Raw genomic sequence first — 25,247 nt, forward strand, 5'->3', positions numbered from 1 at the left:
TTTTGGGGGGGAAGGTGGGGTTTGGGGGGCGCTGGTGGGCACCCCTGGATCTGGCGGCTGCGGCCTTACGGGGGAAGGCTGAGCGGTGACCGGGAAAAGGGGCTCTTTTGGGGGCCCGAGGACTGTGAAACCGTGAGGGGGAGGAGGGTCCCCAGCGTCCAAGCCGGAGCCAGAGACGCGGAGCCCGCGCGAACAGCGGAGACAGGGCTACAGAACCACAGATCCGGGCCCCGGCCTCTGCCAGGGGCCCCGCCCGGTGCCCCCACCCCACCCCACGTCCCTCCTGCAGCCCAGCTCCGCCCGCAACCGCCGCGGACCAGGTAGGTAGCTCCCGGCCCGCCGGGCAGCGCCCACCCCAGGGACCCCTGGCCGAGCCTCCCCCAGATCCTGGATTCTCTTCCTCATTCCCGGGAACCCGGAGCCCAGACTGCACAGCCCACCCCCAGGGACCCAGGCGTGCTGCTCCCGGCACCCAGAGTCCCCCCGAACCCCAGAAGCACAGGCGGACTACCACCGCGCGCCTCCTCCAGGGCCCAGGAGCCTGGCTCTCCTAGTCCAGCCCTGGAACCCACTCTGAACCTAGTTCCCTCTCCTCGGCCCAGGCCCGGGGGCTCCAGACGCCCGCCGCGGCTGTGTGGGCTCCCCCAGCCATGACGGGCCGCCCCGTGTCGCTCCCGCATCGTGCCCCTCTTCGTATCACCGGTTTGCCTGTCCCCAGTCCTCACAGCTCAGGCAGCCGGTCGCATCCCTTGGCCCAGGTCGGCTTGGTGGCGCCCTGGACACAGGCCCACTTTGGAGCTGTCCATGGTCGGGATTCGGCAGCCTCGCCTCCCCCACCGCCTGCCGCCGCCGCCGCCAGGGAGGGGACATGGGCGGTGCGGGGATCCCCCCTGCGCCGTTGACCCAGGGATACCCGGCCCTCCCCGACCCAAGCGCTCGGGCCTCAGGCTTCCGCTGGCTGGCCTCTAGGCTCCTATACTCAGCAGCCCAGGCGCTGCCTTTGGGCTTTTGAAAATCCCTGCCCTGTCCACATTAGAGACCCTGGTATCCATCCGGGGCTCCTACTCCCATCCTGTAGGTTCTCCTTCCATCTGGTTTAAGGACCCAGCTGGCAGCGCTGCTCACCCCCTCAACACCTAGGAATCCACCCTCCCAATTTTCGCAACCTCTGGAGACTCAGTTCAAGCAACCCCTGTGCCTCTCAGATAAAAACACCCAACACCCAGCATCCCAGCTTCTGGTCCCTTAGGGATCCAGGTGCCGTGACTCTTTCCCTTTCAGACACTGGAATAGAATTCTTGGCCTTCTACCCACCTTCTCTCTTAGAGCTCTAGTTGCCTTGTCCCCAGTCCTGCACCCCCTCAGAGACCCACAAGTTAAGATCCCAGCCTTTCTATAGCCTTAGTTGAGGCCATCTGTCCGAGTTCTCCCTTCCCCAAAGGACTCAGGCTTCCAAGTGTCCAACACTCACCCCATCCCCCACCCTTTGCCTCTGCAGGGATTCAGGGGCCCAGGCCATCTCTTCCCTCTAGGGATCTCATTCCTCAACTCTTAATCTTAGGGACTCAGGTCCACCTGGCTCCCGAGCCCCCTGTCAACATCACATCTCCCGTGGCCTTCATAGATCACATCCCCACTTCTCCTTCCCATATCTCAGGTGTTGGGGTCACTGGGACTCTGCCTTGAAACCCAGCGTCTTGAGATGTTTCCAGCATCCCATTGCCTCCTGAGATCCATAGCATGTTTCCCATCTTCCAAGTACACTCTATGGGCCTATGAGCCAAATATATACATCCCTTCCTCCAGGTGTGTTCTGTGGCATAGACTCATTAGGTGATCTAGAACCTACTGTCTTTCATTCACATTACTGTTCACACATGTGCTCTTACAGTGCTACATGTTCTAGATTCCCTTCACATTTTAGGACACAGCAGTCGACATCTCTGTTCTATCCTCATTCAAGGCATGTTCTATGTTCTAGGTCAGACGCTATTTTATAGTTATTTTTCAAGGTGTTTTCAAATACTTAGATATAATTCTCCGAAGTCAATTTTTGATTCCTCCCTCTTTTCTCTTCAGGTTTGTTACAAATGTATAGAATTCAAGCCTTGCTTATTCTCAGCTAAATATTTAATCTCAGATATGTTCTAGGTTCCAGCCACATCTTTGATTTTGCTTTAAATTCCATTATAGAGGACAACCTCCAGTGAGATGGACTGGCACAGTGGCGGCAACAATGGTTCAAACATAACAATTGTGAGGATGACGCAAGACTGGGCACTGTTTCCTTCTGTTGTGCATAGGGTCAATATGAATTGGAACCAACTTATCAGCACCTAACAACAACAACAATCTTCCCAAGAGAATTCTAAGTTCTAGACTGTGTATATAACGATGATGATGTATAGTCATTCTTCAAGTTGTGTTATCAATTCTAAAATGTACTTTGCTATTTTAGGTTCTAGCCAATCCCACAACCTTAAATCTAGAAGGTTCTTGTGGAAGTGTTCTGCATTCCATCTTCCTTCAGGTTCTAGACTCTATCTATTATCCATCTACCCAATTAGTCTAGAAGCTCTGGTAGCGTAGTGGTTTCGAATCGGGCTGCGAACTGCAAGGTCAGCAGTTCGAAACTACCACCTGTTTCGCGGGAGAAAGATGAGGCTTTCCGCTCCCGTAAAAATGTACAGCCTTGGAAACCCTGTACAGAGTCACTATGAGTCGGAACCGACTCCACGGCACATAACAACAACAACAACCCAATTATTCTATTCTTGTCATCTCTTTCCATTGATTTCCTAGTATGGCCTTAGTCTAGAACTTCTTTGGTGGATTGTGTACTTTCTCCTCCATCTGCCATTCTAGAGTTGTAAGCACATTCTAGGCTCTCTTCTCTTCTGGGATCTTTAGACTAGAAATATTCTAGAATCCTCCCTCGCCCTTTGCTGGTCCTTATCCCAGGAAATTCTCAGGTCTCAGCATGTATCTTTCTGCATCCATCATCCCACCCCCCCAGGTACTCATAAATTTCAGGCAAACTCCTTGCTACTTTCAGACTTCTCTTTGTCTCCAGAGCACATTCTGAATTCTAGAGCATGCCTTCTGTTTTCTGGGTTCTAGCATTTTCAGACACATGATAAAAATCAAGAATGCTATATTCTGTGTTATACCCCTCCTGGGTTCTGAGTTCTAGATTATGCCTTCTGGCTGAGTTTGGTGTGTATTGCATTAAATTTGTTTTTGGGTAGCATCATGTTCCCTCTGTGTTTGGAGTTCTGTGATAACGCAAACATTCTTAAGTTACTAGATTGCTTTTGACTGTGTTCTAGGTTCCAGGATTGGTTCTAGAATATGCCCCTCTACTTGGCTATATATGAGGATCTCATCCCAAGTGTGTTATAAATGTGGAATTGTGTCCTTCCTCTACTTTGTGTTTTGTTCCAGTGGCTTTTGAGATTCTATGCCCAGCCTTTCTGTGTTTTGTTTTCTACTTAGTGAATCTGAAGTTTTAGAGCAGCCTCCCTAAAATGTCCTGTTGTCTCTTCTGAGTATGTTCTGGGTTTTAGATACCCTTTAAAAAATAAACATTTTTTTTTCTGATTCTTGTCCTCTGAATGTGGGAGCTCAGGTGCCTGGATTCTCAGACCCACCACTTTAAAGACCTAAGGGTAACAATGATACCCAGTCCCCTCTTCTCCCAGGATCCAAGGTCAAGGTCCTCAGCACCCTCCTCTCCTCAAAGGAGTGCAAAGTTCCAGTTTTAGGCTTTGGATACAGTCTGCATATTGGGCGGGGTTGGGAATTATCCACTTTCAGAACCGGTTGTGCTGTTGCCTGTAGGGGAAGAGGGAAAGGAGGGACTAGAGTGAAAGTCCTTTGGCTTTCGGCAGGGCCAGCCAGACCCGTTGGACTTGATGTCTCCTGAGGGAGTGGCTCAGGGGGCCTCTGTTCTTCTCTGCCCCACCCCTTGGCTCCAGTGACCCAAGTTTTACCCTCATGCCCCAGAAATCCCTCCCCCTTCCACTTCTCTCAATTGCAGCCCCAAGAGGAGTGGATGTAGACTCCTGGGTCCTGGAGGAGTAGTTTTGACAGTTGAAATTTATGAGTTTAAGAAAGGAGTATCTGAGGGTCTAGACTTTTTGTGTGTCCTGCAGAGGGAGAAGTCCGTCCCTTGGACTTCTGGGTCCCAAGGAGTGAGGGAGCTAACACAGTAGCGCCGCCCCCCACCACACTTCCTTTTCTTTCTTTCTTTATTTTGAAATTCCCAGGCCTGGTCCAGATATCTGGGGGGAATGGAAGGCAGCAAGAGTTGGGCAAAATAGTAGGTGAGAATCATCTCTGTGACAGTATGCACATAACCACGCATTAGTGACCTAATTCTGTGATCCCAGCTCTATGGCCTCCTGAGGGCATAATTTCTGAGTTCTGGCTTGGGTCTCAGTTTTCCCATCCATGCACTGGGTTGGGCTTCTCAGTAGACCCAGAATAGGCGGAGACTGGGTTTTCCACAGTCGCTTAAGCAAGGAGATACCTGAGAGTATTTTGCTGCCAGTGTCTGAAGGAGTCCGACCTCGGTTTCCCCAAATGCTCGATCTCCGGTAGCCAGGCCTATTTCCCCAGAGAGCAATGGATTTCAGTTTCTCCTGATGAGAATGAATGGGCTTCATTTTCTTCTGTGCAGTGCTGAGTTGCCCGCTTCACTTTCCCCACGTAGGATCCGAGGGGACCATCCCTCAGTTTCTCTGGTCTGTATCTAGACTAGCCCAGACTCAGTTCCTTGCCCCCTCCCCCGCTCGCAGGCCGGCACCGCCGCCATGATGTGCGAGGTGATGCCCACCATCAGCGAGGATGGCCGGCGGGGCTCGGCGCTGGGCCCGGACGAGACGGGTGGCGAGCTGGAGCGCCTCATGGTCACGATGCTTACGGAGCGTGAGCGACTGCTGGAGACGCTGCGCGAGGCGCAGGACGGGCTGGCGACGGCACAGCTGCGGCTGCGCGAGCTCGGCCACGAGAAGGACTCGCTGCAGCGCCAGCTCAGCATCGCGCTGCCCCAGGTCTGGGCGGGGCGGGGGCGGAGCCAGTGAGAGGCGGGGTCTCGACCAGTGGAGGAGCCTAGGGGACGGTCCTCAAGGGGTGGGGCTTGGCGCTTGGAGGGGAGGAGTCTTGAGGAGGCTTGCCTTGATGGGCAGAGCCAGAGCAGCCTGAAGAGAAGGCGGGGCTTAGCTGGAAGAGGCGGGGCCTGAAGTGAGTTCCATTGAATGAGCGAGATGGGGAAAGGATTGATTGTGATTGTCCCGATCCTGTTTACATCCGGACAGGAGTTTGCAGCCCTGACGAAGGAACTGAACTTATGCAGGGAGCAGTTGTTAGAGCGGGAGGAGGAGATTGCGGAGCTGAAGGCGGAGCGAAACAACACACGGGTGAGGGTGAGGGGTTTGAGGGCGGAGCCTAAGTGGATGGGCTGGGTCACAGACTGATTTCCCCACCACCACCCCTTCCCTGGTCTTCTCTTCCCTACTGCCATTTCCTGGCTTGTTTCTTCCCTTGGTCCCCTATCTTTCTTCATATTCCCTCCCTTCTCTCCGTAATCTTCCTCTCTTCCTCTACCACCTCTAACTGCACTTCACCCCTACTTCTAGCTGCCCTGCCCTGGCTATTTCCTTATACCTTTCCTGGGTCCACCTCTATCCATATATCCACTCTCTGGACCACTCTTTCTTGACCATTCTGCTAACACCGCCCCCCCCCCCACCCGCTCTTGGACCCATATCCTATCTCTTTAGCTCCTCCTGGAACATCTGGAGTGCTTGGTGTCTAGACACGAGAGGTCACTGCGCATGACAGTGGTGAAGCGTCAGGCCCAGTCTCCGGGCGGCGTCTCCTCCGAGGTGGAGGTACTCAAGGCTCTGAAATCCCTCTTCGAGCACCACAAGGCCCTGGATGAGAAGGTGTGAGGACTGGGATGGGCAGAGTGTAGAATGGAAACCCCTGATTGACTGATCCCGAATGAGTGAGATTATAGCTGTGGTTGGTTGTGGCTGTCCAGTGTGGGAAGGATTCTAGCTGTGATTGGTTGGCGCTGTCTAGTGTGGGCGGGCTTTTAGTTGTGATTCGTTAAGGGCTATCCAGAAGGAGTGAGATTCTATTTGTTTGGCTGCGAATGTCCACAGTGGGGAAGAATATTGACTGTGATTGATTGGGATAGACTTCACCAGCTGATCCTCAGAAACGTATACAGAGTCAGAACTGACTCGACAGCACTTCACAGCAACAACTCTGACTGGGACCCAAGTGACTGATAATAGAATGAAGAACTGAGGTGTATCTACCAGTGGTGGGGCTGCGTGAGCACCCAAGCACAATGGCCAGAGGAAATTCAAACGTTACCCAAATAGACTTCATTCCAGTGGTGTTCTGGGTATGGTCTAACTGTTGTAGATTGGATGTTTTCGCCACCTCACACCTATCTATCTGGCTTCCATCTTCAGGTCCGGGAGCGGCTGCGGATGGCGCTAGAGCGGGTGGCGGTGCTAGAGGAGGAGTTGGAGCTGAGCAATCAAGAGGTGGGGTGTGGCCAAAAAGGGAGTTGAGCCAATGGTGGTGGTGGGGGACTAAGGAGAAACCAATTGGGTCAAGGCTTAGGAGGCAGGCGAATGGGATAAGGGGTGCTGATTGGGTGGGGTTCTGGAAAGAATCAATTGGGACAGGACTAGGGCAAGGAACAGTGGGGTTGGATTATAGAGAAAATCAGTGGGGTACCAAAGAAGGGAGAACTTCCCAGTGAGTTACTAGGGAGTGAAGAAACTGTCAATAGGATGGACTAAGGGGGAGATGATTGGATGGGGAAGGCCAGGTTCAAGAGGAAACTTCCACAAGGTAGACAAAAAAGTAAGGGGAAGGGGAAATTTGGCTAAGAATAAAGTATCTGTAGAAGAGATTATGAAAGCACAGACAAGGAGAAAATAAGTGAGTGTATTTAAGGGTAAACCTTGAGGCTGGGTCAGGATGGCCCCCGGAAGGACTAAAGTCAACGCAGATGGAGGCACCTGTGAACTGTCCTTAGACGGCCAGTGTCAATGAGTAGTAGAGTTTGCGATTCCCAGCTTTGAGCCCCCTTTCACTTATCCAGACTCTGAACCTTCGAGAGCAAATGTCTAGGCGACGTTCGGGACTAGAAGAGCCAGGCAAAGATGGAGACGGGCAGGTGAGAGATGGAAGGTCTCCCCTCCTTCTGGTAGCTTACTGCTCTTTATGGATCCCCACCCTGTAACCTCTGCTCAGCCCTTTGATTTTGTGATGACCTTCACTGACTCCAGGACATCTGAACCCTCGAGACCCTTACTGACCTTTGACTTCTGATTCACACCATTTAACTAACTGCTATGACCCACCTTGACTTCTGTGGACTCTGATCTACATGATCTTTGTTGTTTGTTGCCATGGAGTCGATTCCCACACATGGCGACCTCTGAGTGTGCAAAGTAGAACCACCTTTATGAATCTTTTATCTCTACCGCCCCCTGCTGATCAATTTTCTCCTTGCATTCATTCCCTGAATTTCTCTGTCTCCTCCACTCCCGATCCTACCCCTTCCTCCCTTACCGTCCTCATTCCAGACCCTTGCCAATGGCCTGGGTCCTGGTGGAGACTCAAACCGGCGCACGGCGGAGCTGGAGGAGGCCCTGGAACGGCAGCGAGCGGAGGTGTGCCAGCTGCGGGAGCGCCTGGCGGTGTTGTGCCGCCAGATGAGCCAGCTAGAGGAGGAGCTGGGCACCGCCCACCGCGAGCTGGGTAAGGCCGAGGAAGCTAACGCCAAGCTGCAGCGCGACCTCAAGGAGGTGAGGCCAGAGCCCCTGATGGGCTGCCCTCTGTCCCTCCCCTGAGTCCTAACATTCCCCCTTTGCACAAAGGCCCAGCGCTCATGAATGATGAAACTGGAGTCAGTCCACAGCTTTGTGCGGGGCTCTCCTTCCGTCTGAGCCTCAGTTGGCTCACCGGTAAAATGGGATTCTTAACACTGGTCAGAGTTGATATTTGGCACATATAGGCACACAGTAACCTGTCGGTAGTTACTATATTGCTGTTGTTAAGTGTTGTTCCAACTCATAGTGACCAGGTATAGGGTTTCCAAGGAGCAGTTGACGGGTTTGAGCTGCCATCCTTGCTGTTAGCAGTCCATTGCTTACCTTACAGTGGCACACCAGGAGTCTAGTTATTATGTTAGTCTAGTTATTATGGGAAATTCTCTTAATGCCTTTAAATTGAATTCCTTTGTCTGTATTTCACTCCTTCCTGGCTTGGGACCCTTGTTAACTCCCATGCCAAAGAGGCTGCTGGGAAATGTAGGGTTTGGATTCTTGAGGGCAGTGGATAAGAAAAGGGAATGAGCATTTATTTCTCATTGCCCCTCCAGGGCCTGGAATTCCCTAGTGGCTTATGGGAAGTGTGATCTCCCTTGAGAGCCTGGAGCCCCTCCTTTGGGCTTCTAAAGTGTTACTTCCTAGATGGAAAGGGACTTTGTTTACCCAGAGACCTGAGGGCATTTGCTCTGTAATTCTAACCATGTTGTTAAGTGCTGTTGAGTCAGTTCTGACCCATAGCGACCCTGAACAGGGTTTCTGAGGCTGTAAATCTTTACCGGAGCAGAAAGCCTCATCTTTCTCTCGCGGAGCAGCTGGTAGTTTCGAACTGCTGACCTTGTGGTTCACAGCCCGATTCGTAACCACTACGCTACCAGAGCTCCTTAATTCTAACCATATGCTGCACCAAAAGTTTCTGGGAAATATAAGACCTGGTATGGTGCTGTAGGATCAGCACTGTGAACTATAAGTCGACAGTTCAAACCCACCAGCTGCTCCTTGGAAACCCTATGCAGAGTAGCTATGATACAAAGGCACATACAAATATACATGTTGTTGTGTGCCATTGAATCAGTTCTGACTCATAGCGACCCTGAATAGGGTTTCCAAGGAGCGGCTGGTGAATTTGAAGCTCCAACCTTGTGATTCAAACCAACGAGATGGTGCAGTGCATTAATCCCAGAGTCACACCAGGACTCGCATGTTGTTGTTAAGTGCATTTGAGTTCGTTCCAGCTCATAGTCACCCTATATAGGGTTTCTGAGGAGTGGCTGGTTAGCTTGAACCACTGACCTTGCAGTTCAAACTGACCTTGTAGTCCAGAACATTAACCCGCAGTGCCACACCAGGCCAAGGCTTTAAATCTTTGCGGGATCAGAAAGGCTCATCTTTCTCCTGCAGAGCGGTTGACAGGCTCAAGCCTCAGACCTTGCAGGTTGCAGTCCATCGTTAATGTATGGAGCATTTGGCTGCTAACTGAAAGGTCAGCAGTTCAGACACTCCAGCCGCTGTTTGTTATCAAAAAGATTTAAAGATTTATAGCATAGGAAACCCTAGGGAGCAGCTCTACTCTGTCCTATGTGATCTCTATGAGCTGGAATTAACTCAGTGGCAGTGGGTTGTAAATTTTGCTGTTGAAAAAGTACATAGGAAACCTACACCAATGCAACAATTTCTACGTGTAGAGTTTAGTGACAGTGATTACATTCTTCAGGTTCTGCAACCATTCTTATCCTCGTTTTCTGGATTGTTCCTTTCCTGTGGACATAAACTCAAGGTCCTTTAAACTCCTATCTAATCTTTCGAGTTGCTGTTGTCAATTTGATTGCGTAGAGATAGTACTTTAAAAGAGTGCAATGCTCAAGGCAGACATCCCTTACTAATTAAGCTAAATTATTGTTAAGTTGAAAGACTTCAGGGGATATTTTTGGTTGAAGATTTAAATATGATCTCAGAGCAATAGTTTCAGTGCTTCATTCATTTTAGCCTCAATGGTTCCAGAAAGTCTGGATTCCATGAGAATTTTAAATTCGGTTCTACATTTCCCCCCTTTTAATCAGGATTTTTTTTATAGACTTCGATCAAAACATTCAGTAAGGATAACGGGACACTATCCAGTTCTTCTGTTCTTTTGGCAAACAAGTCAGTTGTTCATGGAAGCAATTAGCTATATGTTCCAATATCTCCTTCTATAATACCTGCCTTTTTAAGGCATGGAGCCATATCCTACAGTCTGTGAAATACTAAGAGTTTCTAAGCTAGTGCTGTTTTACACCATTTTAACTCGTAGGCGGCAGAGGGCCTAAGGTTGACCCGATCAGGGAACTTTTGGCAGGTGTGGTAGCACCATTCTGACGCCCAGAAGGCAAGGGACTTCATTTCCCTGAATACTCTGGAGGCTTGGTCTGGGGTTCTAAACCTAGGCTACCCTGGGGACTTCTGGGAGCTGTATTTAGTCCACTTTTGCAGGCGCTGGCACAACGCGAGGATATGGAGGAGCGAATCACAACGCTGGAGAAGCGCTACCTGAGTGCCCAACGCGAGGCCACGTCTCTGCATGACGCTAACGACAAGCTGGAGAATGAACTGGCCAGCAAGGAGTCGTTGTACCGGCAGGTGGGGGCCCGGCGGGCCAGAAAAGTGGTACTGGGAGCGGGGCTATATAGCCCGCGTGACTTAGTCCCGCCCCTTTTTCACTTCTCCATTCCCCAGAGTGAAGAGAAGAGCCGTCAGCTGGCCGAGTGGCTGGATGACGCCAAGCAGAAGTTACAGCAGACGCTGCAGAAGGCAGAGACCTTACCGGAGATAGAGGCGCAGCTGGCCCAGCGCGTGGCGGCGCTCAACAAGGTGAGGGGAGGCCAAGAGTTGAGGGATGGGGCGGGGCTTAAGAGAAGTGGGCGGATCCTAAAGCACAGATGTAGGAGAAACCTGATGTTTTGAGGAGCCGGGCCCTTAGCCTTGAAGGAGGAGGATGTCTGTCCTGGGTCCTGGTGGGACAAAGCCAGACGCCATCTGTTTCATCCGTAGGCCGAGGAACGTCATGGGAATTTTGAGGAACGGCTTCGACAGTTGGAAGCCCAGTTGGAAGAGAAAAACCAGGAGCTGCAGCGGGTGAGGAGGCGGGACTTTGGTGTTGGGTGGAGCTTAAAGGAGGAGGCGGGGTTGGACTGGGGGGCGGAGTCTTAGAGCAATGGCCGAGCGCATGGGCCAGGTGGACTTGAGCACCCTGTTCTGCTTTCCTTTGGGCAGGCGCGGCAGCGGGAAAAAATGAACGATGATCACAACAAGCGGCTATCCGAGACCGTGGACAAGCTGCTGAGTGAATCCAATGAGCGCTTGCAGCTCCACCTCAAGGAGCGCATGGGGGCGCTGGAGGAAAAGGTGTGTTTCATCTCAGGACTCCGAGAACCTCCAAAGGCCGCAGAGGATTCACCCAGATCCACTCTCTGAGATCTCTCCAAGCTCAAACACCCCAGTTCTACAGATTTCTCTTCTCTATTGTTGGGACCACTTTTTCAGTCCAAATACCCCAAGAGCTAAATTCTGTGACCTTAAAGTTCCCCAAAGCCTCCGATCTTCTGGATTCTCAAACCTTGAGTACTCTGAGGTGACACAAGATGACAAATTCTAGGCTCTGCAGGGAGTCATCTTCCCAGAGCAGCATTCGCCCCCATTTCCCCCCCTCTCCAGCTAACCAAATAGTTTCTACCTCATTCCCCCCCGGTGCATCTCAGGCCCCTCTCTGTGCTATGGAGGCTTCTTGCAGCCCTCAGGGTCTGCTGGCTTCAGGCTTTGGCCCCTGACATTCCCTTGTCCCTCACAGAACTCACTGAGTGAGGAGATTGCCAACATGAAGAAGCTTCAAGACGAACTGCTGCTTAACAAGGCAAGGGCTGCTTGGAGGGGTGGCCCATGGAGGGATAGGACCAGGCAGGTGGGACTGAGGGTGGAGTCAAAGCTAGTCTGGGTGGGGGTTACAGATTCTGATGTGGCACCCCCTGTACCCCAGGAGCAACTGCTGGCTGAGATGGAAAGGATGCAGATGGAGATCGACCAGCTGAGAGGGAGGCCACCATCCTCTTACTCTAGGTGAAAGTACCGGCCCCACCTGGCCTATTGAGCCCCCATGACTGAGTTTATTCCTTCTCATTTCCAGGTTTCCCACCCTCATGCCCTGTCTTCCAGACGCTTTCTCCATCCTCTGACCTCCATGCCTCCTTCCTATTTTGACCCCTTGACTTCATGACCTGAGAGCCCAAGCCCTTTTTCCTGATCCTAGGCTTCTGCTCCTTTTTCTTGACCTTTTGGCCCCTCACACCTTGTTCATGCCCACAGGTCTCTCCCTGGCAGTGCCCTGGAGCTCCGGTATTCCCAGGCACCTACATTACCTTCTGGCGCCCACCTGGACCCCTATGGGGCTGGCAGTGGCCGGGCAGGCAAGAGGGGCCGCTGGTCAGGGGTCAAGGATGAGTCTTCCAAGGTCAGCAGCTGCCTCTGGGGATTGAACTGAGTGGGAAATGGATCCAAATAAATGGAACTTTGGGAAGGGGCTGCGGTGAGAAGCACTGTCTCCTGGACCCACCCTATCTTTTTTCCTTCTCCCTCCCTCACCAACTCCATCATCCCCACCTGCCTGGATGTCTCTTCATACGGATGCCCTGGTACTTGGTGAGAACCCAAGGGCCAGGGAGAGAGGTGGGGTCTGGGAACAGTGAGCCGAGTGTAGAATTCCAGAGTGTGTGGGGCTTTCAGAAGAAAGGGAGTGGGTTGGGTCAAGCGAAACAGTGGATGGAATGATGTGGGTGGTCTTGGTTTGGAGAGAGTGAAAGGGTCTAGAAAAGGGAACTGTCAAGAGAGAAAGGTGAGCTGGGAAAAGAGTAGTGTGGTTAACGAAGTGAGACCAGTCCACGTCAAGGGGTATGGGTAGGGTCAGGGAAGTTGGGCAAGGTGAGCAGAAGTGAGCAAAGACTAGTGCCAACCTTGGTCCCTACCCACATGTGTCTCTCTGCTCTCACACAGTGACAGGAGTGGGAACGGTCTGCCCCTGCTGGGTCCATGCCACCTCCATTCCCCGGGGAACTGGATGGCTCAGATGAGGAAGAGGCGGAGGGGATGTTTGGGGCTGAGCTGTTGTCCCCCAGTGGACAGGCTGATGTCCAGACATTAGCCATCATGCTCCAAGAGCAACTGGAGGCCATCAACAAGGAGATCAAGTGAGCTACTGGCCCAGGCTGGCCCTACTCTTTCTGAGGCTGACCTCACAGTCTCTCTGGCTTGGCAGACTGATATTAAGGCCTGAGTGCATATCCCGTGATCATGTGATCATATCCAATCTTATTATGTGCTTGCTCTTACCAGCCTCCTTATAACTCAACCTCTTGCCCATTGTAATCCCTTTATGAGTTTCTAGAACTTCTCGGCACTAGGAGAACCACATAGAGTAGATCCTTGGTGGTTCTACTCTTGTCGATATCCCTAATCACTTCATGATCCCCTCGGCCTATCATGACCCTTTGGTACCCCTTGAACTTGTGAGCCTATCATCAATTCACCAAGACCTCATTGTGCCTTCCCCAGAACTTCCCTTGACCCACCAAGTCTTCCTGGCCTATTGTGATTCCCAGACTCCCTTCTTCATTGCTTGCCTCAGCACATTCATCCAATCTCCTTTCTTTACTTCCTCAGGCTAATCCAAGAGGAGAAGGAGACAACAGAGCAGAGGGCAGAGGAGCTGGAGAGCCGAGTGTCCAGCTCTGGCCTGGACTCACTGGGCCGTTACCGAAGCAGCTGCTCACTACCCCCCTCCCTCACTACTTCTACCCTCGCCAGCCCCTCACCTCCCAGCTCTGGCCACTCGACACCCCGCCTGGCACCCCCTAGCCCTGCCCGTGAGGGCACCGACAAGGCCGTGAGTATTCGATGGTCTCCCCAGTCTGGGGTGGGAGAAGTCCGAAACAATGCTTCCTAATAAACAGCAAGAATAACCCCTCCCATCAGTGGTTTTCAAAAACATCTCCAGTTTTCCTTAAAGCTGTTAAACTGGAAGGAGAGGCTGTACTATTGGGTTCCTGATCCCTAACTTTCACATTAGTCAGATCTGGTGCACTTTTTACCTGCTTAATGCACTAAGTTTCTGCATGTTGTTGTTGTTATGTGCCATCAAATCAGTTCCAACTCATAGCAATTCTGTATAGGGTTTCTGAGGAGTGGCTGGTGGGTTTGAACTGCCAGCCTTATGGTTAGTAGTCCAATACTTATCTTACAAAATCACACTAAGACTCAGTATTTAAAAAAAAAAAAATGTTTCTGGGGCTAAGTGTATATTTGTGTACCATATTAAACTTTCAAAATTGCGCTTATCTTTCAACTACACACCAGGACATAGGATTTGAAAAAAATGTTTCTAGGACTAAATATACATTTGAGGACTTTATTAAGCCCTCAAAATCCACCTTTAAGGAGGCTCCAGAGATATTAGGCCTGTTTTATTGATTTAAACCCTGATTTTCTCCTTCCAGAATCTGTATACCTCATTAGTTTTCCTTGAGGTCAAGCAGATCCCATTCCTGGCACCAGAGGTTTTGTTGTTGTTGTTAAGTGCCATTGAGTCGGTACCAACCCATAGCGACCCTGTATAGGGTTTCTGAGGAGTGGCTGGTGAGCTTGAACCACTGTCCTTACGGTTCAAAGCGACCTTGAAGTCCAGCGCATTAACTCACAGCGCCACAACCAGGACAGATACTATAAATACCAGTTTGTCAAACTCCAAGGTAACGGCTTTTATTGCTTTTACAATTTCTACAACTCCACCCCACTTGATCTAGACTACCTTCAGAAATGGTCCTCTAAGCCAGCAGCATCTCAGATACACACTTTGAATAAACATCCCAACTAGTGAGGAGTTCCCAGCATGACCCCTCCAAGTCAGGCCTCTCTGGTCTCTGTTCTCAGAATCATGTTCCCAAGGAGGAAGCTGGAGTTCCACGAGGAGATATACCAGCCATTCCAGGAGACACCCCGCCACCCACACCCCGATCTGCCCGCCTTGAGAGAATGACACAGGCCTTGGCACTACAGGCGGGGTCCCTGGAAGATGGGGGACCCTCACGGGGCAGGTTAGCAGGGATAAGGAGTGTGGACAGGGAAGGGATTGCGAGGATAGAATCTGCCCTTTTACCATCCTTCTTATCCAGTGAAGGAACCCAGGATTCCCTGCACAAAGCCCCCAAAAAGAAGAGCATCAAATCATCTATAGGCCGGCTTTTTGGCAAGAAGGAGAAGGGGCGAATGGGACCACCAGGCCGGGATAGCTCTTCCCTAGGTGAGGGTCCTGGTTCCAGAATTCCTCCTTTCTCTACATATTTCTGTGTGATTTATTTATGTCTTCAATCATCTGGTAATTAATTCAGAGGGTGGCAGGGACAGGACTTGGCAGAGTTACAGGGGAGGAGCAGGGAAAAGAAAAGGGCCCTCTGGGGCCTGCCTAGGTGACAAGGTGAGTCAAATGAATTCATTATTTCACTTAACTATTAAATAGCAGAGGGAGGAGTATCCTGGAGGCAGGATATCTAGGAATGTACTGGAGGCTGCTTTTTGTGATTGTTTTTCTTTTTTAATGTTTTATTGTGAATTATGTGATAGTTTACATGGGAGAACATTAGTTTTACATTCATCCTATCGTATATCATTTCATTGCTATGGTTACAATTCCCTCCATGCATCATCAACCAACCAAAGGCTATACACTACAAGCCTGCCCCCTGGTTGTCAGCACACAGCCCCTCTCCCTCCCTGAGTCCAGAGTCCCCAGCTGCTCCATTTCTTCACGTCATCATCTCTGCCTCCATCTCAGGCATCACTGCTTCTCTGGGTAGGGTCCTGCTCTCCGCTCTTCTCCCTCGATGGTCCCAGGGACCTCCGCTCCTAGACTGAAAAGTTAATCACTCCCCTCCTTGCTACAAAATATCTACCTTTACATATCCAACCCTCACAATCAGTCCTGATAACAATTATTCACTATTATATCACAAGAGACCCATTCATTTCATTTCATCAGCCCCGCCTAGGCAGATTGGATACTACTCAGTGGAGATTCTACCTTCCTTCTCTTGGTGACTTTTTTGAGAACCTGTTGTTAATTTTCAGGAATTTGTGAGCCTTCTGATACTATGCTGTTAGCGGTGGCAATAGGCAGTGGAGTCAATTCCAACTCATAGCGACTCTATATAGGGTTTCCAAGGCTGTAAATCTTTATGGGAGCACATATTTCTTCCACGTTACGCCTGGTGAACTCGAACTGCTGACCTTGTGGTTAGCAGCCCAATGCATAACCCACTAGGTTACCAGGGCTCCTTGATATCATACTAGTAGCTTACTTGAAATTGACCATGGTAAGGTTATTTACAGCGTGGGAATCGGCATATACTACACATCAGGGCCTCTTTCTACTCACCATCCCCATAGCGACCCTGTGTAGGGTTTCCAAGGAGCAGCTGGTGAGCTTGAATCGCAGAACTTGCAGGTCAAACTGATCTTGCAGTCCAGAGCATTAACCCACAGCACCACACCAGGACTCCTGGGTAGCCAGTTGGTAAACATTTACTGGCACACTACCACCACCTCCCCAAAGCCAATCCAGGGAATGAACTGAACTCTGCTTTTGAGAGGTATCCATTTAACTGTCTGGGGGAGGCAATGCTGATTCCTCCCTGGCTAATTTATGACTCCTTTGATATGGTCTCCTACTCACTTCTCCCTTGGAGTCTCTGTCTTCCTGGAATTTTCCACACCACCCCCAGTGTGAGAGATTCTGCCTCCTTCTTGAACTCTCCAAATTTTGACCTCTTCCCGCCTCTAGCTGGAACACCGTCAGATGAGACACTGGCCACTGATCCTCTTGGGCTAGCCAAGCTGACAGGTCCCGGAGACAAAGACCGAAGGAACAAGAGGAAGTGAGTATGTGTGTGTGTTTGTGAGTGTGTTTATAAGTGATAGTAAAATGCTGGGAGGGGATGTCTAAGATCTTGAACTTGCTTTCTTGGGAACTTGGGACCTAGAATTTTTCTTTGTTTTGCCTCCCCCTTCCCCCTTCTCGATTGATGGGAGACAGGGGAGAAGAGATTAGTTTTGTTTTTTGTTTTTTTAATAAACCAACCATATTATTTTTTCTACATTTATTAAACTGAGGGTGTGGGGAAACGGGACAGGGGATATTCAAGAGGGCTGGGGGTCTCCAGCCTTGACAGATCCTGCCCTCCCACCCCACCTCCAGGCATGAACTGCTGGAAGAGGCTTGCCGCCAGGGCCTGCCCTTTGCTGCCTGGGATGGGCCCACTGTAGTCTCCTGGCTGGAGGTACTGAAGCCCAGAAATACTTTCTTGATGTCTGACCCTTCTGACAGACTCCCCTGTAGGGGTTGCCCTGGTCTACCTACCTATTACCATCCTAGCCCAGAGTTGGGGGGTAGAAAATGGGAGGGGTCAGGCTTCCTGTTGATTTAAATGACATTTCTTCCCTTCTTCCTCCCTCTCTTCCTCTGGTCTTCCTTGGTCCCTGGTCTCCTGTGGTCTCTCTCTGTGCCTGTGTGTCTCCTCACATCTCACTATTTCCCTGTTTCTGTTTTTCTGCATGTCTCGTGTTGTGTTGTTGTCCTTCCCTGTATCTCTTTCTCCCGTGGCTTTTGCTCCCTTCTCTCTCACCCATGGGCCTCTCATCTCTGTGTCTGTGTCTCTGCCCCTCCTTTTCTGTCTTTTCCCACTCCTCTCTTAACCTCTCTGGCTCTGGCATTCTTCTCTGTATCATCTTCTCTGTCTTATGGTACCTCTGACTCTCCCATAACTCACTGTGTTGGGCTCTCTGTGCTTCTCACTGCTAACTTTCCATATCTCCCTCAACTCAATTTCTGTCTGCCCACGCCCCTTCCCCCACTTTGTGTCTTCTCTCCCCACTCTCTCTCGGTCTCCCCCTCCTGCATTTGCTTGTCTGCCGACGTCTGTCTGTCTCCTCCCTGTGGTCCAGCTCTGGGTAGGCATGCCTGCGTGGTATGTGGCCGCTTGCCGGGCGAACGTCAAGAGTGGCGCCATCATGGCCAACTTGTCGGACACAGAGATCCAGCGGGAGATAGGCATCAGCAACCCACTGCACCGGCTCAAGCTGCGCCTGGCCATCCAGGAGATGGTCTCGCTCACCTCGCCCTCCGCCCCTGCCTCTTCTCGCACGGTGAGTACCCGGCGGCCAATCCCAGCCCTTGCTGTCTAGGTCCCGCCTCTTTTTCCCAGACTAGCCAATCCTGAGCCTATGCACTCTAACACTGTCCCATCCAACCCTGCCTGCTCTCCAGCCTCACTCATTGCTCTGTGTGTGTGTGTGTGTGTGTGTGTTTGTGTGTGTGTGTGTTTGTGTGTGTGTGTGTATGTGCTTGTGCACCTGGCTTTTCCTGTCTGTGTGCCACATGTCAGCTCGTAATTGCAAAAATCACTTTGGTTCACTCCTGTGCCCCCATCTCAGAGTACAAAAAAGTGCCTTCCCTTGGGACCGCTGCATTTGCTGTTCGGATTTCTTGGAGACTCTCTTCCCCAAAAGCTGGTTCCTGATCCTCCTGGAGGTCTCAGCTCCAATGTCACCACTTCCAAGAGGCCTTCACTAATCCATCAGCTAAACGAATCCCCTTCTTCAAGCACATCCACCTCTTCTAATCTTTTCCCAAAGCATTTGGTTTGTTTGCTTGCTTGGACTATTTTATCTTTTTGCTCCAACTTTTAAAATTTAAATTACAGTCCCTTAAACAAATAATAAATAAGGGGGAATCTGATGCAGACCGTGCAGACCCAACCAGGAGTTCAAGTCCCCGTGGGCCCAAGCGTTGCTGACTGTCCAAACCATAGGCTCTGAGGATCAGACTTTAGCCACCTAGCAGACATAGCAAAATGTCCCTTTTCTGATTATTCAGTTATGCTGGGTAGTAATTCCATACATGAGCCCTGGATACCCACAGATAAATGTAAAAACCTTCCCTAAAAGCCGAGACTGTAAATTCCAAAAAGGCAAAGTTTCCCCCCCCCCCAAAAAAGCTAAAGAGGATATAGAGAAACTCTGTTAACTGATGGTATGTGGAGGGGATTATAATCAATGTAATGAAACAAGGTATATGAATGTTTGAATGTGAAACCGATGATGTGCCCTGAAAACTTTCACTTAATCCACAATAAAAACCTTAAAAAAAAAAAAAAAATTTAAATTACATTTTAAACTTTTTACTGTGAATTGAGTGAAGGTTTACAGATCACCAGTCCCACATTCACAAATCACACATTTAGTTTCTTTACAATGATTGCAATCTCCTCCATGTACGATTAGTTAACATTACCTCTCTTTACTGAACTGCAAGGTCAGTGGTTCAAATCCACCACCCGCACCTTGGAAACACTGTACAGGGTTGCGATGAGTTGGAACCAGCTCAACAGCACTTAACAACAATAACTTGAACTCGTGAACTCTTGATTAAGAGAAATTTCAAACCTAACGAAAATGATGAATAACAAAACAAAAATTGGTTGCCGTCAGTTCATTCCAACACATGGCAACCCCATGTGTGTCGGAGAACTGCTCTACAGGGTTTACCAGTGACTGAGGTTTTGGAAGTTGACTGCCAGACCTTTATTCCCAGACACCTCTGGGAGACTCAAGCTTCCATCCTTGTGGTTAGCTGCTGAACAAGTTAATCATTTGCATTAAACCAAAATCCAACCCGCTGCCAGTGAGCCCATCCTGACTCATAGGGACCCATTGTAGAGATTCCAAAACTCTATATGGGAGCAGACCACCTCCTCTTTCTCCCTGGGAGCAACTGGTGGGTTGATCCAATCCCTGGCACTTAGCAGCCCAGTGTCTAACCCCCAGGACTACCAGGCCCAGAATGCTTCTTAGAAGCCAGAATGTTGAGACTTTGTCTCTCATACTTTGGACACGTTATCAGTAGGGACCAGTCCCTGGAGAAGGACATCGTGCTTGGTAAAGTGGAGGCTCAGCAAAAAAGAGGAAGACCCCCAACGAGATGGAGTGACAGAGTGAGCAACAGTGGGCTTATATGTAACAATGTTGAGGATGGTGCAAGACTAGACTGTTTCATTCTGTTGTACATAGGGGTCACTGTGAGTTGGAACGGACTCAGGCATGTAACAACAATCCACCCAGTTCAGTAATCCTTTACCCTTTGCCATCCTACTTTCTGTGTACCTTTGAGGCGCTTTGAAAGCCCTGTGGAGCAGTTCTACTCTGCAACACATGTGCTCACTATGAATGCAACTGGACTGATGGCAGGTAATCAGTTTGGTTTGTTCTTTTGTATGTATCTGAAGCATTTGAAAGTAATTTGCAGATGTCACAACAGGTTAGCCCCCCCCCCACACCAAATTGCCACAGCAGGCATCTTCTATATATGAACATAATCTCTGCCATAGCAGTCATACTGCCATCGTATCTGAGAACATAAACATTATTTTATTTTCATTTCCTACAGTCTATATTCAGAGTTCTCAGATTCCAACCTGCATTTGCCCAACCTCAAAGCCCAGGCTTGTGTGTGCCAGGTACAAAGTTGTTGCTGTTAAGTACCATCAAGTTGGTTCCGATTTATAGCCACTCTGTATAGGTTTCTGCGGAACAGCTGGTGGGTTTGAACAGCTGACCTTGTGGTTCGCAGTTCAGTGCTGATCCTACAGTGTCACACCAGGAGTCCTGGTCCAGCGTAGGGGCTCAATGAATGATCATTCCTTTTCTTTCTGTCACTAGTGAGCAGTGATCACCCTTTCTGAGATTACAGGATCAGTGCTGGCGTGGCTTGGGGTCTCTACTACTCTTCTGTTACCTGATCTGGAAACCCCTCCCCTACTCTGGATAACAGCTCTTTCCCCTCAGTCCACAGGAAACGTGTGGATGACTCATGAGGAGATGGAGTCGCTCACAGCCACGACCAAGCCTGTGAGTGCGCCTGGGTGGTGGCCTCAGCCTCGGGGCAGGGGGTGGTGGTGGTACTAATGCGCTTCCCTGGGCTGGGGGGCAGAGACCAAGTCTGTAGCTGTTTCTGCGTCTATCTGTCCCTTTCACCCTCCTCTGCCTGCCCCTTAACCCATCCCTTCTCTCCCCTCTTCCCACTAACGGGTCAGGAGACCAAGGAGATCAGCTGGGAGCAGGTAGGGGCGTGGGGCGGGGCTTGGGCGCATGAACAGGTTGTGCACGCTGCATGGACCTCCCCTTCTTCTCTGAGCCCCGCTCCTACCCTCGCCTGAACATTCCATTATCACTGCTGGGGGGCATTGCATCTCTGAACTGTTTCATTGTAGCTTCGTGTGTGTGTGTGTGTGTGTGTGTGTGTGTGTGTAAGATCGGACTGTCCACTGTTAGCGTGGCGCATGAGCCATACCTGATCGTTGGAGGCGGGGCTCAGTGCAGTTCCACTGCTGTCACTAGAGGGAGACATTGAGCAACTGGTTTTCTTTATGGCTGAGAGAAAGGCGGTGCGGGGTTTCATTGTACGAGGGAAAGAGGGTACTTCAGGGAAGAAGTTGGGGAGGAGGAGGCACACTTTGTTTTGATGAAGGCTGAGGCATAACTCCCCTGAGGTGAAACAATGATGTTGGATTGTGGTCTTCATTTTAGCTAGAAGGAGTGGCTTGTCTCCTTATTCTAAAGTGATTGAAGGGGTTTGGGTTCCAGAATATTGTTCTGGGCTGGATGTAGAATGAGCTAGTAATTTCGCAACATTTTAAGTGATGGACAGACCACTTAGCCTTTGTTGGCGGGAGAGCTCAACGGGAAGAATCTTGTCCGGACTCAGGACAGTAGCGATGTTGGACTGGTCATCACCTTGAGTTGGAACAGTGCCATGCCAGTGTTTCTCAAATTTTCATGTACCATTGAAATTACCTGGATATCTTGTGGAAATGGCAGATTTTTATTCAGTAGTTCAGGGAAGAACCCTGAGATTCTGAAATTCCAGCAAGTTCACCAGTTACTGAAATTGTGGATTCAAAATCCATCCTTTGATGGTGCTGTAGGATAAGCACTAGACTGCTGTCCACAAGGTTGGCGGTTCAAATCCACCAGCCACTCCTTGGAAACCCTATAGAGGTTTCCTGTGAGTTGGAAACGACTCCAAAGCACTTAACAACAGGAGACAACCCTGGATCGGCCCATTGTACCACATAGAGATTGGCCATGGCCTTGCTATAGCGTAGGAAAGAACCTTGCGTTGGGGTGGTTGGACTGAACCTCTTTCAAGCATACATGGGAGGAAGTCAGAGGGCCTGACCCCTTCCTCACCTGCCCATGGCCCCAGATCCTGGCATATGGCGACATGAACCACGAGTGGGTGGGAAACGACTGGCTGCCCAGCCTGGGGCTACCCCAGTACCGCAGCTACTTCATGGAGTCGCTGGTGGATGCTCGCATGCTAGATCACCTTAACAAGAAGGAGCTCCGTGGCCAACTCAAGATGGTGGACAGCTTCCACAGGTGGGGACTGCCTGGCCAGTGGGAATAGCCCAGGGAGAAGCCCCACCCCTAGAGAGTCTTTAGCCAAATGATGGTTGGGAGATTCCTTGGATTATCTTTGGCCCTTTTAGCATGGGTTCTCAGAAAATCCTGTCTCCTGTGCTTGTAACACCAATAAGGATGATCCATTAGGACAAGTTCAGATCCTGAGAGAACTTGGCTAATTGACCCCGCCCCCCCTCCAGGTTAGCCAAAAGGAACTGTCTGTTGCAAATGCCCCACTTCCTGGGAGGGCCAACAGTCAATAGAACAGACCCAGTGGAAGAACCCCCCAACCTCACCCAGAAGACCACAGCCAATGCGTGAGGGCCCAATAGGAGAGGCAGCCAGTGGGGTTGTGAAGGCTCCTCTGTGACTCCACTTCCCCTGCTGCTCAGGGTGAGTCTACATTATGGGATCATGTGCCTGAAACGGCTCAACTATGACCGGAAGGACCTGGAGCGGAGGCGAGAGGAGAGTCAGACCCAGATCCGAGGTGAGCAGACGCTTTAAGGGTATCACCACTTGGAGCCTGGAAAAAGGGTTTGGGGTGGAGTTAGAAGTGGGGGTATATTAGGGATGGAGAGGGAGGCCAGAGAATCCCACACTACGAATTGAGTGTGGGGTCAGCAGAGGGGAAGTGACTAAGAAAATAGTGATGGGGCTCGAAATACCACCTGGCCATGGGAGGGGCACGGCTGAGGGTCTCTTTCCTTCCCAGATGTGATGGTGTGGTCTAATGAACGGGTCATGGGTTGGGTGTCCGGGCTGGGCCTGAAGGAATTCGCCACGAACCTCACGGAAAGCGGGGTGCACGGGGCACTGCTTGCCCTGGATGAGACCTTCGACTACTCCGATCTAGCCTTGCTCCTGCAAATCCCCACGCAGAATGCACAGGTGAGCAGCCGCTCGACCGGAGCATGCTGGGCATCCGCATCTTACAGACAGCGTGCTCCAACTCATCTCTCATCTCTGCTCTCCAGGCCCGGCAGCTCCTGGAGAAAGAATTCAGTAACCTCATCTCCTTGGGCACAGACAGGCGGCTGGATGAGGTGGGCGTGACCACGGCTGGATCGAAGTGGGGTTTGATTGGCCAAGTTATTTTGGGGGGCGGGACTAGAGGGGGCAGGGCTTAGTGATAAGGGGGCGTGGTTACGGGGAAGGGAGACCCAGAAAGGGGCGGCACCAAATTGAGGGGAAGTGCTAGAAATAGGTCCAGTTCCCTCACCGGCTGCTGGGACCCTGTATCTAGGACAGCTCTAAGTCCTTCAGTCGCTCTCCATCTTGGCGGAAGATGTTCCGAGAGAAGGACCTCCGAGGAGTAACCCCCGATTCGGCTGAGATGTTGCCCCCTAACTTCCGTTCAGCTGCAGCAGGGGCTTTGGGCTCGCCGGGGCTCCCTCTCCGCAAGTTGCAGCCGGAAGGTGGGGAAAATGCCCAAATAAGTCAGCCCCTCTACCTCTTCCTTAGGGCCCCCCCCCCCCCCGTGGGAAACAGATCAACCCAACATTCCAGAAGCCTAGTCCTGCTCCTCCACCCATGACAAATGGACTGCTCCAATATACCAGACTTCCCGCACCCCCTTCCCAGGGTGGGGAATGTGTGCAATCGGTGCACCTTGGACAAATCCATGGATCCGGGGGAGGGAGGGAGACTGGTGTGGACTGACGTGTATGTGGACTTGGGCGGCCCATTGTTAGGGATATCCAAGGGGTGACTCATGGTGTAGAGGCAACTCTGGGGAGGTCCTTGGGGGGAAGGTGTTTCAGGCTGAACCGCTGCTTGCTCGCTCTCCCTCCAGGCCAGACTTCAGGGAGTTCCCGGGCTGACGGTGTCTCGGTCAGGACCTATTCCTGCTAGAGTAGGCCTCCAGGTGAGGACTGTACCGGACAGCCTCGGGTGCGTGCGTGGGGCAGCATAATGGCATAATGGATTTTCACTGCTTCACGCACTGCTTGGCATCAATGCAGGTGACCTCACTCGGATGGAAGAATCTTCCAGAGGTTGGACTATTCCCCCTCCGACTCAGAGTATGGTCTCGCCTGGGAGAGCGGGCGGGGGAACACGCTCCATGGACTGGACCATCTATACAGACCAGCGGGGAATGCGCTTCCCTGGCTCACATATGGACTGGGCCTGGACTAAACCACCTGAACTGGACTGAGACGGGGGAGGAAAAGGGCAGGAAGAAATTCCGAAGCACACTTCCGCCTCCCTTTTCTCTACTTTGTAATTTATTGATCAGTTTCCAATGGGAGACGGGTGCCCTTTTCCTGCGGGAAGGGGGCGGGGCTTCCCTCCCCGACCAGCATGCGAGGAGAGGCTGCCCCTTTCCCTTTTTCCTCCCTAGTTGCGGGGCCCAAGTCTTCCTTCTTCATCCGAAAGGAGGGGAGGGGTGACTCGCTGCTACAAGCCTCGCTCCCAGTTACCTTTCGGCCCCGTCTCACCGCATCCGGTCGCCGCATCCCTGGGTCAGCTGCAGACGGGGTCCCCTCTCCCTTCCCCGTGTCTCGTGTCCCTGGGGCCCCTCCGCCCTCCCCGTGCTGTGGCCGTGTCCTTGCCCCGAGGGAAGGGGACGCAGATCCGCGTTCCTCGTTCCCCTCCGGCTCCGGGGTTTGCATGGGAGAATCCTCTTTCCAAGATGCTACTGGACAACGTGGCGTGTGTGGAGGGAGTACGGTGAGGGCGCCCTCACCCCGACCCTCGGTCGGCCTCCTTGCTCCAGACGTCGTTCAGTGATCAACGATAAAGAGAACTGTTTCAAAAAGTGCCCCCTCCCCCGTTGGCTGATTTATTTGGCAGAACAATTAAGAAACCAACCCAAGTGTTCCTCTGAGGACCCATCAGTCCCCATCCTGA

General features: G+C 51.3%; 1 protein-coding gene across 1 annotated transcript; it reads left to right on the forward strand.

Annotated features, from left to right (window-relative positions):
• Positions 1–25,156, forward strand: PPFIA3 (protein tyrosine phosphatase, receptor type, f polypeptide (PTPRF), interacting protein (liprin), alpha 3). The gene is made up of 30 exons (XM_006868190.1): positions 1–324; positions 4,800–5,054; positions 5,319–5,420; positions 5,784–5,948; positions 6,489–6,563; positions 7,130–7,204; positions 7,617–7,838; positions 10,329–10,475; positions 10,572–10,706; positions 10,887–10,970; positions 11,109–11,240; positions 11,683–11,745; positions 11,869–11,948; positions 12,195–12,339; positions 12,885–13,072; positions 13,545–13,767; positions 14,811–14,974; positions 15,053–15,180; positions 16,717–16,810; positions 17,131–17,212; positions 17,877–18,077; positions 20,775–20,837; positions 21,023–21,049; positions 22,195–22,370; positions 22,787–22,884; positions 23,110–23,285; positions 23,372–23,440; positions 23,641–23,812; positions 24,190–24,261; positions 24,359–25,156. Exons 2-29 carry the CDS (start codon positions 4,815–4,817, stop codon positions 24,246–24,248), a joined length of 3,585 nt encoding a protein of 1,194 aa, XP_006868252.1. The 5' UTR covers positions 1–324; positions 4,800–4,814; the 3' UTR covers positions 24,249–24,261; positions 24,359–25,156.
• Positions 25,157–25,247: the final 91 nt, after the last annotated feature.

The sequence above is a fragment of the Chrysochloris asiatica genome, unplaced genomic scaffold (assembly GCF_000296735.1).
Source record: "Chrysochloris asiatica unplaced genomic scaffold, ChrAsi1.0 scaffold00116, whole genome shotgun sequence".
Lineage (NCBI taxonomy): Eukaryota > Metazoa > Chordata > Mammalia > Afrosoricida > Chrysochloridae > Chrysochloris > Chrysochloris asiatica.

Bases quoted from the DNA above. Each gene is read 5' to 3' on its own strand.
- PPFIA3 (XM_006868190.1), top strand. From the start codon at position 4,815: ATGATGTGCGAGGTGATGCCCACCATCAGCGAGGATGGCCGGCGGGGC. The intron at 10,971-11,108 runs GTGAGGAGGCGG...TCCTTTGGGCAG, and splicing joins AAAACCAGGAGCTGCAGCGG to GCGCGGCAGCGGGAAAAAAT. The intron at 13,073-13,544 runs GTGAGCTACTGG...TTACTTCCTCAG, and splicing joins GCCATCAACAAGGAGATCAA to GCTAATCCAAGAGGAGAAGG.